Source organism: Thunnus maccoyii, chromosome 15, assembly GCF_910596095.1.
Source record: "Thunnus maccoyii chromosome 15, fThuMac1.1, whole genome shotgun sequence".
Classification (NCBI taxonomy): domain Eukaryota; kingdom Metazoa; phylum Chordata; class Actinopteri; order Scombriformes; family Scombridae; genus Thunnus; species Thunnus maccoyii.
Genome location: NC_056547.1, coordinates 19,008,210 through 19,024,071, shown reverse-complemented (window position 1 = coordinate 19,024,071; position 15,862 = coordinate 19,008,210). Strand labels below are relative to the sequence as shown.

Sequence of the window (15,862 nt, the reverse complement as noted above, 5' to 3'; positions counted from 1 at the left end):
AAAACATAACTTAAACAGTCATGACATGGACCAATAAAAACACTAAATACACCCTCATGTTAGTTTCCTCTCCATTGCAGCACTTGTCACCAGAGGAGAGAGATAAGCGTCATCACACTGACTTGCTCTCCTGCTGCCCTCAAGTGGCCACAACACATAACAACAAGTACTTTTACATTCCAGCATTACATCTTACTGAAATATGCACTTCCACATTGTTGAACCTCTGAACATGGCACATAAACTGACACATTGTCACCTCAGAAATACATAAATAAACTTGTGACGGTCTCCTGGCTTGTGCTTACACTTTGTTTCTGTGATGCAGCAGGTACCTGGAGGGCAGGGAGCTGATCATGATTGACATAAAGGCTGGTATGGATTTGAAGGGTTAGTAATAAACAAAAAGATGTCTTCTGCATACAGCTCAATCTTATACATAAAAGATCTTATTTGGAATCCTAATATAAAGCTGTGACTCCTAATGGTCTCAGCTAGCAGCTACATGGCCAGATGGCCAAATATAGGGTCTCCCTAACAGGCGGATTTCCCCAACCAGGACCCCTCCAGGACCCCTGGAAACACGCCTGACTGAAGGGAACTGTTTACGATTTGATTTGTAATACATCTCGTTCTATGCAGTTAAAAACAATTTTAAAAAAGCTTGTAAGCAGGATGTCAAGACAGCAGGTAGTGAGTTTAAGGTGTTGGACAATTCCTGTCAATGTTGCACAGTCTAATAGGTGAAAATGTGCTAAATTTACTGTGATGGTTTTATGTTGAGGCACAGGTAACAGAATTACAGAATGTTTGCTTTATCTTCAGAATTTTGTCAGTAAAGAAAGATGCAAAATCAATCATTGCATGATTTGGTGGATAACAGTTCAGGAGGGACTGATGCTGGGGGGGTTGTTAGATTGTCCACCACAGAGAATAAGGTGCATGTATTATTGCTATTTTTATTAATAATCTCTCAGAAAAAAGGACTGTCTTGCTCCTTTTAGTTCCAGATTATACTTGTGGAGTTTCTCTTTATAAATGTTATAATGAATCTGAAGTTTGGTTTGTTGCCACCTGCATTCTGTTTGTCGGCATTCTCTTTTCTGGACTTTTACTGTTGTTGTATTTTTGTCCATGGTGCCTTCTTCTTACCAGAGACAGCTTTGGTCTTTATGGGGGCAATGGTATCAATAATATCCACAACATTAGAGCTGAATCTGTTTACAAGATCATTAACAGGAACTGAAAGTTGGTGTAAAAGCCTGGGTGAATAATGTACAGGTGTTTTCGTTAAAATAGCGCTTCCTGATTATCTCAGTTTTAGTTCTGGTTGTGTCAGCAGAGATGGTCATTTCAAAGAATACACTGTAATTGTCAGAAAGGGCAACATCAGACACCACAACCTCAGAGATACGTAGACCCTTAGAAATAACTAGGTCCTGAGCATGTCCCTTATTGTGTGTTGAGTCACATGCTGTTACATGCTGGGAAAGTCCAAAATTGTCCAGAATGTGCAGAAGTTCTTTGGCACTGCTATTATTGGGATTATCGATACAAAAATTAAAATCGTCCACTATGACAACTCGGTCAAAATCAATAAACACAGCAGACAGCAGTTCTGTGAAATCATCAAAAAAGTGTGCATTATATTTTGGGGGTCTGTAGACGGTTACTGATATTGCACGACAGGAGGATCCCAACTGAAGTGCAACATATTCTTAAGAGCCAAACTTCCCATAAAATGACATCAATGACATCATTAAATAATGTGGCTACGCCACCTCCTTTCCTAAGCATTCTGGTCTCACCGATAAAACAAAAGTTTGGGGGAGCTGATTTATTGGGGGCTGCTGCACCATTGTGTTCATTTAGCCAAGATTCAGTTAAAAACATAAAATCAAGTTTTTTCTCAGTAATAAAATCATTTATCAGTACTGACTTGCCAGCTAGAGACCTAATATTTAATAAAACTGCCTTCAGTGTACTGGAGGCATTGTCTGACACAGTCTGTGGCTGGTGCACAACTGGAGTCAAATTGGATAAAGTAGCAGTGCGTTTTGGGTACAATCTGTTCTTCCTAATCCTGGTCAAAACAGAAATGGCAGAAACTGGAGCTGCTCTTTGCTGTCTTTGGTGTCTATCAGTGCCTAGGGAGGTGGTAGTAGGGACTCCTAACTGCAAAAATACACAAACACAAGAGGCAAACTACCAAAGAAGAAGGGCCTGTGGATGCTGTTCAAACCATAAACCAAATATAACCAAAAGAGGACTCCTAAACTTGAGCTAAAAGTAACTAACACAATGTAACAAAAATGAAAATAAAACCTCACTGTCTAGACCTGGTCTTTAGTGAATTGAAAAAAACATAAGCTCAATCACAACAGCACCACTGCTCCTAATGAAACTAACACAGGAATACTAAGTGTGTGAGTGCAATCAGTGGTCAGCAGAACTACACCTGGCCCAGTCCCTGGGTAGAAAACAAGTGCCTTGTACTAGTTTCTCAACAAAAGATATCTACACTCTTAAACATAACAACAATGAGAGGCACAATATCCCAGCCACCCCGAATGACAGACTGGCCAGACATTTATTGGTTCAGACACCTGACTGAATCTTTTGGATTGGAGTGCTGGACTGGGTGCTGCTCCAATCAGGATCACTGCCGAGGCCAAGCAGGAATGGGAGGGCCTTGGAGACAGGAGACTTGCCCCTCTTCTCATTTCTCAGTTCGTACATCCTCGATTCCTTTCCTCGCCTCCTCTCTTCATGTCTTAGTCCCTCCCACCTGGAGGAGGCAAGGAAGAGACACGAGGAGAGAGGAGTCAAGGCAGCAGGCATCTAACAAAATGAGACATCCTTGCTTCGGAGCCGGCATTTTAAAGTGATGTCAATTAAATATGATGTGTGGCACAGCTGCATCATCTGTCCATTATTTTAATATAGCCTACTGCTGTATTTTATGATCTCTGTCAGATGAGCATAACAGTGTTCATGACAACTTATACATTAACTTTTAATTCAAATCACAACGTGGCATAATGTGACAAGAATGTACGGATGTTATATTGTTATTTTTTAACACACACACACACATTTATGTGTGTCACGCCTCTTTTATACTTCACGGATGCTGAAGAACTTCCTCGCTCAAAGCTCCTCCAGCAAGCCTCCTCTCTGCTCGCTCCTCTCTCTTCGAGATGCATTTTAGGAATTGAGGCATACTTAAATATGGCACGCTGGAATTGATTTCTGGGTCACAGGCAGGAGGATAGAGGAGAGAGGAGATGAGGAGGCACAAAATAGAGAAATGGGAAGAGCCCCTAGAGACTGCTAGACATGTAAAAAAAACTCTTAAGAAAATGACTACACATATGCACAGAACGCAGGGGCTGGTGGTGGCTGTAACAGGGGATAAAAGAACATTTTGAGTTTATGAGAAAAATGATGAAATATTTTATTTGACCCACTACTGGTGTTAACTGATGAGTGCCCAAAGTTCATGAAAATGAAGATTAGTGAAATGACTTTTATTTACGCATAAATAAATGTATATATTTGTGTCTTTAATCAGTCATCAATACAACAGGTGGAATGTCATCGGGATGATTCAGAGATAACCCTCTCATATCTGGGATTTGGGATGAAATGGGTGAGATGCACAAACAAAAAGGAATGTCTGAAAACGCTGATAATCATTCCATTTCAACAGACTGCCAAAGCTTTTGTGGGCACAGTGTTCATTTCCTCCAAAGTTGTCTGGCTGCCCTATGTCCCAAAAGACAAAGTCAACTGGATCTATCAAACCACATCCATCTTCCTTCTTTATGGATGTCACTGAGTCCGACCCAGGTGAATCCCTCAGAAGGGTCAAAGTTCCTGATCAGGGATTTGACAAAATTGTTTTCCTCCACACTGTGGATAGACACCAGGTTGGCACTCTCTGACACACAGTGGAACTCTGCATCAGCCCAGGTAATACATGTACAGACTCGGCACCCAGAGCCAGACCAAACAAGAAGAGGAACAAGAGCATGTTGGTGTCTCTCTGTCACAGGAGCAGGATGAGAGGTTGATCTGTTGGTTGGAGCTGATCTGTACCATTAATTATTATCAAGAATCTTGCAGAGACTGGTGAAAGGCTGCTTTCTTTTATCTGCTTCAGAGAGGTTGTCTGCACTCATGGTGTGATATCATTGGTTAAAAGCACTTGGCAAATACAAACAGTTTTACTCACCCACACAGTATGTAAACATATTGAAGTTCTGTTTAAAAGTGGGTCTTCATCAGAGCTCTACAGTACATCTATGCTGCATGACTCAATGTAACATTTGTGATTGCTTTATTATTGATGACTATTGATTTACCTTTGTTGAACTTTGGCATTTTCGGTAGATCTCTACTGATTGTTTTCTATATAATTATATTTTTATTGCATCAAAAACATGCTCAACAACATTATTACAGTATCAGTCAGAATCCTTTAATCATTTTATTGTGGCACTGAGCTTTTCTATTAGAACAACCTAAAGTAGAAGTTTATTATATTTTATTAGATATGATATTATTATATATTATACAGTTATATAGTACACATTTTCTTGCTAAGGAAATGAGTTTATTCTACTTATATCTACCTGAGTTCAAGGTTCTTTGGCAGCCCTAATAAAAACGGTCAGATTTTTACATATATTCTGCATTAAAATGTTACTATTCTCTTTGGTTACATGACCAGAGCTCAGCTATTTTTAATTTAATTTCAAAAGCAAGAAATGTACGTTCCACCTGTCAGTTTACTTTTAATAAACAAAGGGGATCTAATAGGATCGGTTTTGAAAGAAGGGAATACGAGGCCCAAATATATTCTTCCCAAAAATATTCATCTTAAAAATTATGAGGTCCTTTTCCCTTCACAGATTTTCAGCATTATGTTCATTACTGCTCTGTTAACTATTGTAAAAATATGAAATAAAACCTTTGTTCAGTGTGAAATGAATTGTAAATTACTCTATTTGTCCAAGAAAGGCCATATCCTTTATTACTGCTCTTTTAGCTATGTTGCACATTTCATATCAAAACTATAAATAGTTAATTGTGTCTTGAAATAATATTCATATTTACATATGAACATTGAAAGTGTTTTTCTTGCTGTAATCATTCCTCCTGTTCATACTGGCCGTTAGAAGATTCATTCTTAATGTGCTTCAATGTAAGTGATGGACAGCCCTCAGTTTGTGCAAATATGTATTTGAAGGTTATCAGAAGCTCATATCCAAATCAATGAAATCAAGTGGATACCTTCCAAAGTTATCAACTTTTTACTGCAAATGCTCCTCTTTTATTACTATCCTCTCACTGCCATTCAACAGAGAAAGACTGTCTGTGGAAACAAAGAGGAATTTTGTACTAAAACACCTTAACATTGGAAGATATCCACTTAATTTAACTCGTGTGGATGATGTAAGCCTCACATTAAATTCAAATAAACTCTGAAATATATTTTTTCATAAAACAAGGATGGCGAATTTTGTCCTTTTACATTGAAAATGCATTTGGAGGATCTTCTAATGGTCAGTGTGAGAAGCAGGAATGATTACAGTGTTTCAATATTCATATGGGCACCTGACTGGAGTTTAAAGACCAACTTGAAAAATTGTGAAGGTATCCTCTAATATGCAGACTAAATGAAGGTTTTTATCCTTTCTCCATGCCCTGCCAAGAAGTTCCAGAAGAATTTTTCGATTTTGTAAACATCTGAATGAAAATGTTGGTGATAAAAGAGATCAGTGTCTGTCTTTGAAAGAGAGTTTTACTGCACAGACAAGCACTAAACTGCTCATAACACTGAATTTCTGTATGAAAGTGAGCCTTCACCTTGAGATCATCTTTAATTTTTGTCTTGTAATGAATCAAAGATGCTTTTACAAGTAAAATGCTTTGGAAAAAATTGTGGTTCTCACTTGAACATTTCACTCATTGTTATTTTAACTTTAGGCTGAAATGATGTTGAACACGTGTTGCATACATGACTTTATTGCACTTTACCCCCCTCCCACAGAGTATTTCTACTCGGTGTTTGTGTGATTGAAACAGCTGTTACCAAATTTATCTAATACACAGAGTCTATGAAGTGGTGGAGCAGACTTTGAAAAACACTTTAATAATCTAAACTTACACAAACAAGCAAGTGAAAAACAGTACATTATTTCACTGTTAATTCTCCTAATAATATGTTTTTGTTTTGCACAATGAGTGGAAGTTACCTGTGTGACTGTCAAGTGTCAGAGAAAATTTGGGTTGATAAAATAACTTGTGTACATACTTCCCCCACATTAGTGGCCTATAAATATCTGCATGGGATCATTAATTACATGTTAAGTGTGGACACCCCTGATTAAGACTTTCATTCACAACATTTTTAAAATAAACAAGAATCGGTCTTGATGTCTCTCTTGGTAAAGTCTACAGGCCTACCAAGATGTCAGTTATATAACAGTTTGTACTTAACAAGGCCGTAGCTACCATAGATCTTTTTTACTGAAGATATTTTTACATGTCACAGGTGTGATGTAATAAATTATGACTGAATTACATTTAACTGGTTCAGTTTCAGGGTCTTGTAGTGTGCATGCAGGCTCACTGTCACACTGTCACGGCTTACTGGAACACTTGAATCAAACAGAGCCATCATTAATGTTATTAGTAACATCTGTGCTTTTCCCAAATGACAAATCAAAATGTCTGAGGACCTCCATGTCCTCAATAGACCTGGTTTTTTGAGGATATGGAGGTCATGTCCTCTGCGTTTTTTTTAAGCTAATATTTCATTTTTCGTGACATTATATTTTAAGTATTTAATATTTCCCTACCAGAATTTTATTCCTGCGATAGTGAGAGTTTGGAACAACATTAAAATCTTCATATTGGAGAACAAAAATATACAGACAATATAGTTAAAACTGAATAAATAAAATGGGTTTTTTTCATTCAGATCATTAAAAATGTGTGAACATTTTTTCTGGGTGAGGGGGATTGTCGTCAGTAATTCTAAAAGTCTGACACTTCTCTCATTTCTTCATCATCCGTCACCGTTGTTTAGTTGGCAGAAGCCTGCTGAGTAAAAGACTCGTCAGGATGACTACAATATGATAGGGGTTAGCAGCATCAGCAAACCTTATCGCTTCTGGGTGTCAACCAGAAGTTGCGTCAGAATTACAGGGAAGGATCATGTGCACTTTGCTCTCATTGCTGATTGAGTGAATTCCCAATAACTCTTAAGCCAAATTAAATTGTTAGACAGAAAATTTTTTAGAAAGGTGTATCTATTGTTTTACTCATAGTTTATTAAGTATTTATTGGTGATTCAGAGGTGTAAAACCATGCAGACAAGTTTCATTCTCTGTTTTTTCTATTTCCCCTTTTGTTTGACCCTCTTGTCTTCTCCCAGTAACTGACTCACCCAGATTCTATGTGACACACTGGTCTGTTTTATGTTTTTCAGAGAAATGATCCCTTCACCAGAGTATTTTGTGACATTCAGAGCAGATTAAGGGGCAGAGATGTGGTTTCTCCCGTTGTCAGTTAAATGAGAGCAGCTTTCAGTTGACTGTTGTCAGGTGTTTGTGAGTTGTGTTTGTGTAAACATCCACATGAACATACATACATCTTAGTGTCCTTTTCATTCATAAAAATTTGTTTGATAAAAGTGACTTTCTGTACACACATAAACTTGCAGAAATATATCTTTATTGTTGAGAACCAATGCATTTCAACAGAGCAACAGGTGGAAAGTCATTGGTTGAATTGGACATAACCATCTCAGTTGTTAAGGACAGACACGAGATGCACAGACAAAAGGCAATGTGTAAGAACAAGGACCGTCATTCCATTTCAGATTACTGTTATAGTTTTGGCGTGCACAGTGTTCCTTTCCATGATAGTTGTCTGGCTGTCCATCGTCCCAAAAAGCAAAGTCCAATGCAGATCCATCAGACCACATCCATCTTCCTTCTTTATGGATGTCACTGAATCCGATCCAGGTGGATCCCTGAGCAGGGTCAAAGTTCTTGATCAGGGATGTGACGAACCTCTCTTCTTCCAGACTGTGGATAGACACCAGGGTGGCACTCTCTGACACACATTGGAAGTCTGCATCAGCCCAGGTCATACGTGTGGAGACATACTTGTAGCAGCGGCCGTTGAAGCTGAACCAGAACATGGGACAGTTACCACGCTGTAGCTTCATCTCATGGTCACCTGAAGGAGACTCAGCACCCAGAGCCAGACCAAACAAGAAGAGGAACAAGAGCATGTTGTCAAGTCAGGACAAGAGTGTTGGTAATTTGTTTATTGGAGCTGATCTGCACTGTGAGGTGTGATCAAGAATCGTGCAGAGACAGGGGAAAGGCTGTTCTCTTTTAAATGCTTTAGAGAGGGTGTCTGCACTGCTGGCATTATATGATTGGTCAAGAGCACTTGCCAAATATTTTCACCCACACAGTAAGACACAGAATCTGAACATAACCCAAGAAAAGACCATCAATTCACCTTGAGATTTCACATCAACACTATAATTAGTTAGTTAGTTGTGTCTTAAAATAATATTCATATTTACATATGAACATTGAAAGTGTTTTTTCTTGCTGTAATCATTCCTCCTGTTCATACTGGCCGTTAGAAGAGTCATTCCTCATGTGCTTCAATGTAAGTGATGGACAGCCCTCAGTTTGTGCAAATACGTATTTGAAGGTTATCAGAAGCTTATATTCAAATTAGTAAAATCGAGTGGATATCTTCCAAAGTTAACACCTTTTTACTGCAAATGTTCCTCTTTTTATTACTATCCTCTCACAGTCATTCAACAGAAGAATGAGAAAGACTGTCTGGGGAAACAAAGAGGAATTTTGTACTAAAACACTTTAACTTTAGAAGATATTCACTCAATTTAACTAGTGTGGACAACTTTAGCCTCACATTAAATTCAGATGAACTCTGAAATATGTTTTTTCATAAAACAATGAATTTTGTCCATTTACATTGAAAATGCATTTGGAGGATCTTCAAATCGTCAGTATGAACAGCAGGAATGATTACAGTGTTTCAATGTTCATATGGGCACCTGACTGGAGTTTTAAGACCAACTTGAAAAATTGTGAAGCTATCCTCTAATATGCTGACTAAATGAAGGTTTTATCCTTTCTCCATGCTCTGCCAAGAAGTTCCAGAAGAATGTTTCTTTTCTGTGAACATCTGAATGAAAATGTTGGTGATAGAAAGGGATCAGTGTCTATCTTTGAAAGAGAGTTTTAATGCACAGACAAGCACTAAACTGCTCATAACACTGAATTTCTGTATGAAAGTGAGCCTTCACCTTCAGATCATCTTTAACTTTTGTCTTGTAATGAATCAAAGATGCTTTTACAAGTAAAATGCTTTGGAAAAAATTGTGGTTCTCCCCTGAACATTTCACTCATTGTGATTTTACCTTTGAGTTGAAATGATGTTGAACACGTGTTGCATACACATTTGACTTTAGTACACTTTACCCCCCTCCCACAGAGTATTTGTACTCGGTGTTCTTGTGATCAAAACAGCTGTTACCAAATTTATCTACTACACAGAGTCTATGAAGTGGTGGAGCAGACTTTGAAAAACACTTTAATAATCTAAACTTACACAAACAAGCAAGTGAAAAATAGTAAATCATTTCACTGTTAGTTCTCTTATTTATATGTTTTTGTTTTGCACAATGAGTGGAAGTTACCTGTGTGACTGTCAAGTGTCAGAGAAAATTTGGGTTGATAAAATAACTTGTGTACATACTTCCCCCACATTAGTGGCTTATAAATATCTGCATGGGATCATTATTTACATGTTAATTGTGGACACCCCTGATTAAGACTTTCATTCACAACATGTTTAAAATAAACAAGAATAGGTCTTGATGTCTGTCTTGGTAAAGTCTACAGGCTTACCAAGATGTCAGTTATATAACAGTCTGTACTTAACAAGGCCGTAGCTACCATAGATCTTTTTTACTGAAGATATTTTTACAGGTGTGACATAATAAATGATGACTGAATTACGTTTAGCTGGTTCAGTTTCAGGGTCTTGTAGTGTGCATGCAGGCTCACTGTCACACTGTCACGGCTTACTGGAACACTTGAATCAAACAGAGCCATCATTAATATTATTAGTAACATCTGTGCTTTTCCAATATGACAAATCAAAATGTCTGAGGATCTCCATATCCTCAATAGACCTGGTTTTTTGAGGATATGGAGGTCATGTCCTCTGCAGTTTTTTACAGGGCATTTGTGGGTTTTGGGAACCTGGGGTGAGTTAATATTTTTCATTTTTTGAACACTTATTTTTTAAGTATTTAATATTTCCCTGCCAGAATTTTATTGCTGCAACAGTGAGAGCTTTGCAACAACATTAAGATCTTCATATTGGAAACCAAAAATATACAGACAATAGAGCTGAAACTGAATAAATGAAATGTTTTTTTAAGTTCAGATCATTAAGATATATCTGAACATTTTTCCTGGATGAGGGTGATTGTCGTCAGTAATTCTAAAAGTCTGACACTTCCTTCATTTCTTCATCATCCTTCACCGTTGTTTAGTTGGCAGAAGCCTGCTGAGTAAAAGAATGATAGGGGTTAACAGCATCAGCAAACCTTATCGCTGCCAGGTGTCAACCATCAGTGACCCTACCTCCCTCTCACACACACACACACACACACACACACACACACACACACACACACACACACACGCACATAGATGCACACACACACACATACACACACACACACACGCACATAGACACACATATACACACACACACATGCACATAATAGGGAGTGTTTCTTGTCATAGCTTATGCCAACTGGAAAGAGAGCGAGGCAGCTGTTCATATATTATGTTGCTCAGTGCTTTTCCACACACTACCAAAAAGTGCCAAGAAGAATGTTTATTTTTTGTGATCATCTGAGGGAAGTATTGGTCATAAAAAGTGATCACAGTCTGTCTTGAAAGAGTTTCTAATGCTTGACAAGGACTAAGCTGATCATAACATTAAAGTTGTGTATAATAGTGCTTTTTCATATTGAGATCAACCTTTGAATTTTGCCTTGTGATAAAGTAAAGATGCTCTTGGCACTAAAATGATTTGGGAAAAAGCCCAGAGCCTCAATTAGAACAGATATAAAAAAGTGTATTAAGCCCTGACTGCTACCTGTGTTAAATAGATCTAATATAAACTAACTCACAACAGTGTGATTTTACCATCAGAACCAAGTAAATATTGAGTTTTGAATACATAAAAAGATATTTACGTGTATTTCAGGTAGTATACTTGTGATTACATCATAAGAGCTGTTACACCTGTGCTGTTCCCATATTTATCTAAAACAGAATATAAATTGCTGGGACAGTCAAGCACTTAGATAATTTGAATTTACACAAACCAGTAGGTGAAGAAATAAAACATGTGGCTTCTGTGAGAAATGGACGTTGATGGTCGACAGTTATATAACTCAAGTTTTAGTTTTTGGTTGTAGAAAAGCTGATATTAGCAAACTAAAGTTTGTATGAAATGGAGAAAAATTAGAGATTCACCCCGCACTGTAGCGTCATTTCATGGTCACCTAAAGGAGACTCGGCACCCAGAGCCAGACCAACCAAGAAGAGGAACGAGAGCATTTATTTTCTGTGATCATCTGAGGGAAGTATTGGTCATAAAAAGCGATCACAAAGAGTTTTTAATGCCTCACAAGGACTAAGCTGATCATAACACTAAAGCATTCACCTTTGAACATCAACTACCAATTAGTTAGTTGTGTCTTAAAATAATATTCATATTTACATATGAACATTGAAAGTGTTTTTTCTTGCTGTAATCATTCCTCCTGTTCATACTGACAGTTAGAAGATTCATTCTTAATGTGCTTCAATGTAAGTGATGGACAGCCCTCAGTTTGTGCAAATATGTATTTGAAGGTTATCAGAAGCTTATATTCAAATTAATAAAATCAAGTGGATATCTTCCAAAGTTATCAACTTTTTACTGCAAATGTTCTTCTTTTTATTACTATCCTCTCACTGCAATTCAACAGAGAAACACTGTCTGGGGAAACAAAGAGGAATTTTGTACTAAAACACTTTAACTTTAGAAGATATTCACTCAATTTAACTAGTGTGGACAACTTTAGCCTCACATTAAATTCAGATGAACTCTGAAATATGTTTTTTCATAAAACAATGAATTTTGTCCTTTTACATTGAAAATGCATTTGGAGGATCTTCTAATCGTCAGTATGAACAGCAGGAATGATTACAGTGTTTCAATGTTCATATGGGCACCTGACTGGAGTTTAAAGACCAACTTGAAAAATTGTGAAGCTATCCTCTAATATGCTGACTAAATGAAGGTTTTCGTCCTTTCTCCATGCTCTGCCAAGAAGTTCCAGAAGAATTTTTCTTTTCTGTGAACATCTGAATGAAAATGTTGATAAAAGGGATCAGTGTCTGTCTTTGAAAGAGAGTTTTAATGCACAGACAAGCACTAAACTGCTCATAACACTGAATTTCTGTATGAAAGTGAGCCTTCACCTTTAGATCATCTTTAACTTTTGTCTTGTAATGAATCAAAGATGCTTTTACAAGTAAAATGCTTTGGAAAAAATTGTGGTTCTCCCCTGAACATTTCACTCATTGTGATTTTACCTTTGAGTTGAAATGATGTTGAACACATGTTGCATACACATTTGACTTTAGTACACTTTACCCCCCTCCCACAGAGTATTTGTACTTGGTGTTCTTGTGATTAAAACAGCTGTTACCAAATTTATCTAATACACAGAGTCTATGAAGTGGTGGAGCAGACTTTGAAAAACACTTTAATAATCTAAACTTACACAAACAAGCAAGTGAAAAACTGCAAATTATTTCACTGTTAATTCTCTTAATAATATGTTTTTGTTTTGCACAATGAGTGGAAGTTACCTGTGTGACTGTCAAGTGTCAGAGAAAATTTGGGTTGATAAAAATAACTTGTGTACATACTTCCCCCACATTAGTGGCCTATAATATCTGCATGGGATCATTAATTACATGTTAAATGTGGACACCCCTGATTAAGACTTCCATTCACAACATTTTTAAAATAAACAAGAGTAGGTCTTGATGTCTCTCTTGGTAAAGTCTACAGGCCTACCAAGATGTCAGTTATATAACAGTCTGTACTTAACAAGGCCGTAGCTACCATAGATCTTTTTTTACTGAAGATATTTTTTACATGTCACAGGTGTGATATAATAAATTATGGCTGAATTACATTTAGCTGGTTCAGTTTCAGGGTCTTGTAGTGTGCATGCAGGCTCACTGTCACACTGTCACGGCTTACTGGAACACTTGAATCAAACAGAGCCATCATTAATGTTATTAGTAACATCTGTGTTTTTCCCAAAGGACAAATCAAAATGTCTGAGGACCTCCATATCCTCAATAGACCTGTTTTTTTGAGGATATGGAGGTCATGTCCTCTTTGTTTTTTTTAAGCTAATATTTCATTTTTCGTGACATTATATTTTAAGTATTTAATATTTCCCTACCAGAATTTTATTCCTGCGATAGTGAGAGTTTGGAACAACATTAAAATCTTCATATTGGAAAACAAAAATATACAGACAATATAGTTAAAACTGAATACATAAAATGTTTTTTTTTTCTTTTTTAAATAGAGATCATTAAAAATTATGTGCACATTTTTTCTGGGCAAACATTTTCAGTTGCCAACATAAGCCAGAAATGACCAGCTCACCTAGAAATGTCAAATGAAAGCTACAACTGATTCAAATAATACATCAGGTCTAATCCATTCACTCTCCTTCCACCCCAATAAAGATGTGAGGTAAAAACTGATTGGTGTTGTTTTAAACAAAAGTGAGTTAAGGAATGAATACATCTTTTCTCCACACACTACTAAAAAGTGCCAAGAAGAATGTTTATTTTTTTTGTGATCATCTGAGGGAAGTATTGGTCATAAAAAGTGATCACAGTCTGTCTTTGAAAGAGTTTTTAATGCCTGACAAGGACTAAGCTGATCATAACATTAAAGTTCTGTATAATAGTGCTTTTTCACATTGAAATCAACCTTTGGATTTTGCCTTGTGATGAAGTAAAGATGCTCTTGGCACTAAAATGATTTGGGAAAAAGCCCAGAGCCTCAGTTAGAACAGATATAAAAAGTGTATTAAGCCCTGACTGCTACCTGTGTTAAATAGATCTAATATAAACTAACTGAAGACAGTTTGATTTTACCATCAGAACCAAGTAAATATTGAGTTTTGAATACATAAAAAGATATTCACGTGTATTTCAGGTAGTGTACTTGTGATTACATCATAACAGCTGTTACAGCTGTGCTGTTCACACATTCATCTAAGACCTAATATAAATAGCTAGGACAGCCAAGCACTTTGAATTTATGCAAACCAGCAGGTGAAGAAATAAAACATGTGACTTCTGTGAGAAATGGACGTTGATGGTCAACAGTTATATAACTCAAGTTTTTGTTTTCGGTTGTAGAAAAGCTGATATTAGCAAAATAATGTTTGTATGAAATAGATAAAATTTAGAGATTCAATATTGCTGTAAATATCTCAGTGTCATAATGAATTAAAATAACTCATCATAATTGCCATTGAGGAGCTGTATAAGCAGACCTCCACAGATATGTTTGCTCATGTTACTAAATGTAAAACTCTGGATTTACTGGTATATGTCAGATTAAATGTTTTAGGTAGTTTAGGCCAAACAGTTATGTTGTGTGCATGTGAAGAGTGGCAGTTTAAAATATACACATATATACTGGAAAAGCTACACATTTCTTAAGTATACCTTAAAAGTTAAAATGACAATCTGTATTAATAAGGTCTATGGAGAGTTGGGAAGATACTTTGTGTTACAGTTAAAAAGAGAATTATTGTCCTCTGGAGGAGGCTGCTTCAAGGTAACAAAACTCCCTATTATTGATGAATCAGAATATAAAATTCATGTGATGTTCCTTCATTTAATCAACAAGCAGAGTATGAAAATCTAGAACAGACATGTAAAAGCACTTTAACTAAAACAATCATTTAAATCTAAACAAACGTGCAAGAAGAAAAATCTGTGGATTGAAATGTCTTTATTGCATTATTGTTAAAAGTAAATGCCTTTTATTGTAATTCTATAAACATATTTTATAGTCAAATTGGGACAAAAAAGAAAATTTTGAGACTATCAAAAATTGCGTGAATATTCCTTTCGACCAATCACTGGAGTTACATGTGTGAATGTTCAATATTCATGAAAATAAAGGAAATTGAGAGTTTGTCCACAAACTGAAATTTGCAAACTCACACAGATTTTTTATTGAACCACTGGAGTCGAATATGTGAACATCCAACAATGGTGAAAGTGAGAGTTAGAGAAATAACTTCTGTACACACACGTAAAATTGTATATATGTTTATTTTTTGTATTCCAGACTGTGGATAGACAGCAGGTTGGCCTCTCTGACACACAGTGGAGCTCTGCATCAGCCCAGGTCATACGCGTGGAGACATACTTGTAGCAGCGGTCGTTGAAGCTGTACCAGAACATGGGACAGTTACCACGCTGTAGCTTCATCTCATGGTCACTTGAAGGAGACTTGGCACCCAGAGCCAGACCAAACAAGAAGAGGAACAAGAGCATGTTGTCAAGTCAGGACAAGAGTGTTGGTAATTTCTTGGTTGGAGCTGATCTGCACTGTGGGGTGTGATCAAGAATCGTGCAGAGACAGGGGAAAGGCTGTTCTCTTTTAAATGCTT

At 36.9% G+C, this 15,862-nt stretch overlaps 1 protein-coding gene across 1 annotated transcript; it reads right to left on the bottom strand.

Annotated features, from left to right (window-relative positions):
* Positions 1–7,791: 7,791 nt before the first annotated feature.
* On the bottom strand, positions 7,792–8,494 carry LOC121912857 (galactose-specific lectin nattectin-like). The gene has a single exon (XM_042435334.1). The coding sequence runs from the start codon at positions 8,309–8,311 to the stop codon at positions 7,826–7,828; it is 486 nt and encodes a 161-aa protein (XP_042291268.1). The 5' UTR covers positions 8,312–8,494; the 3' UTR covers positions 7,792–7,825.
* Between the last annotated feature and the right edge of the window lie 7,368 nt (positions 8,495–15,862).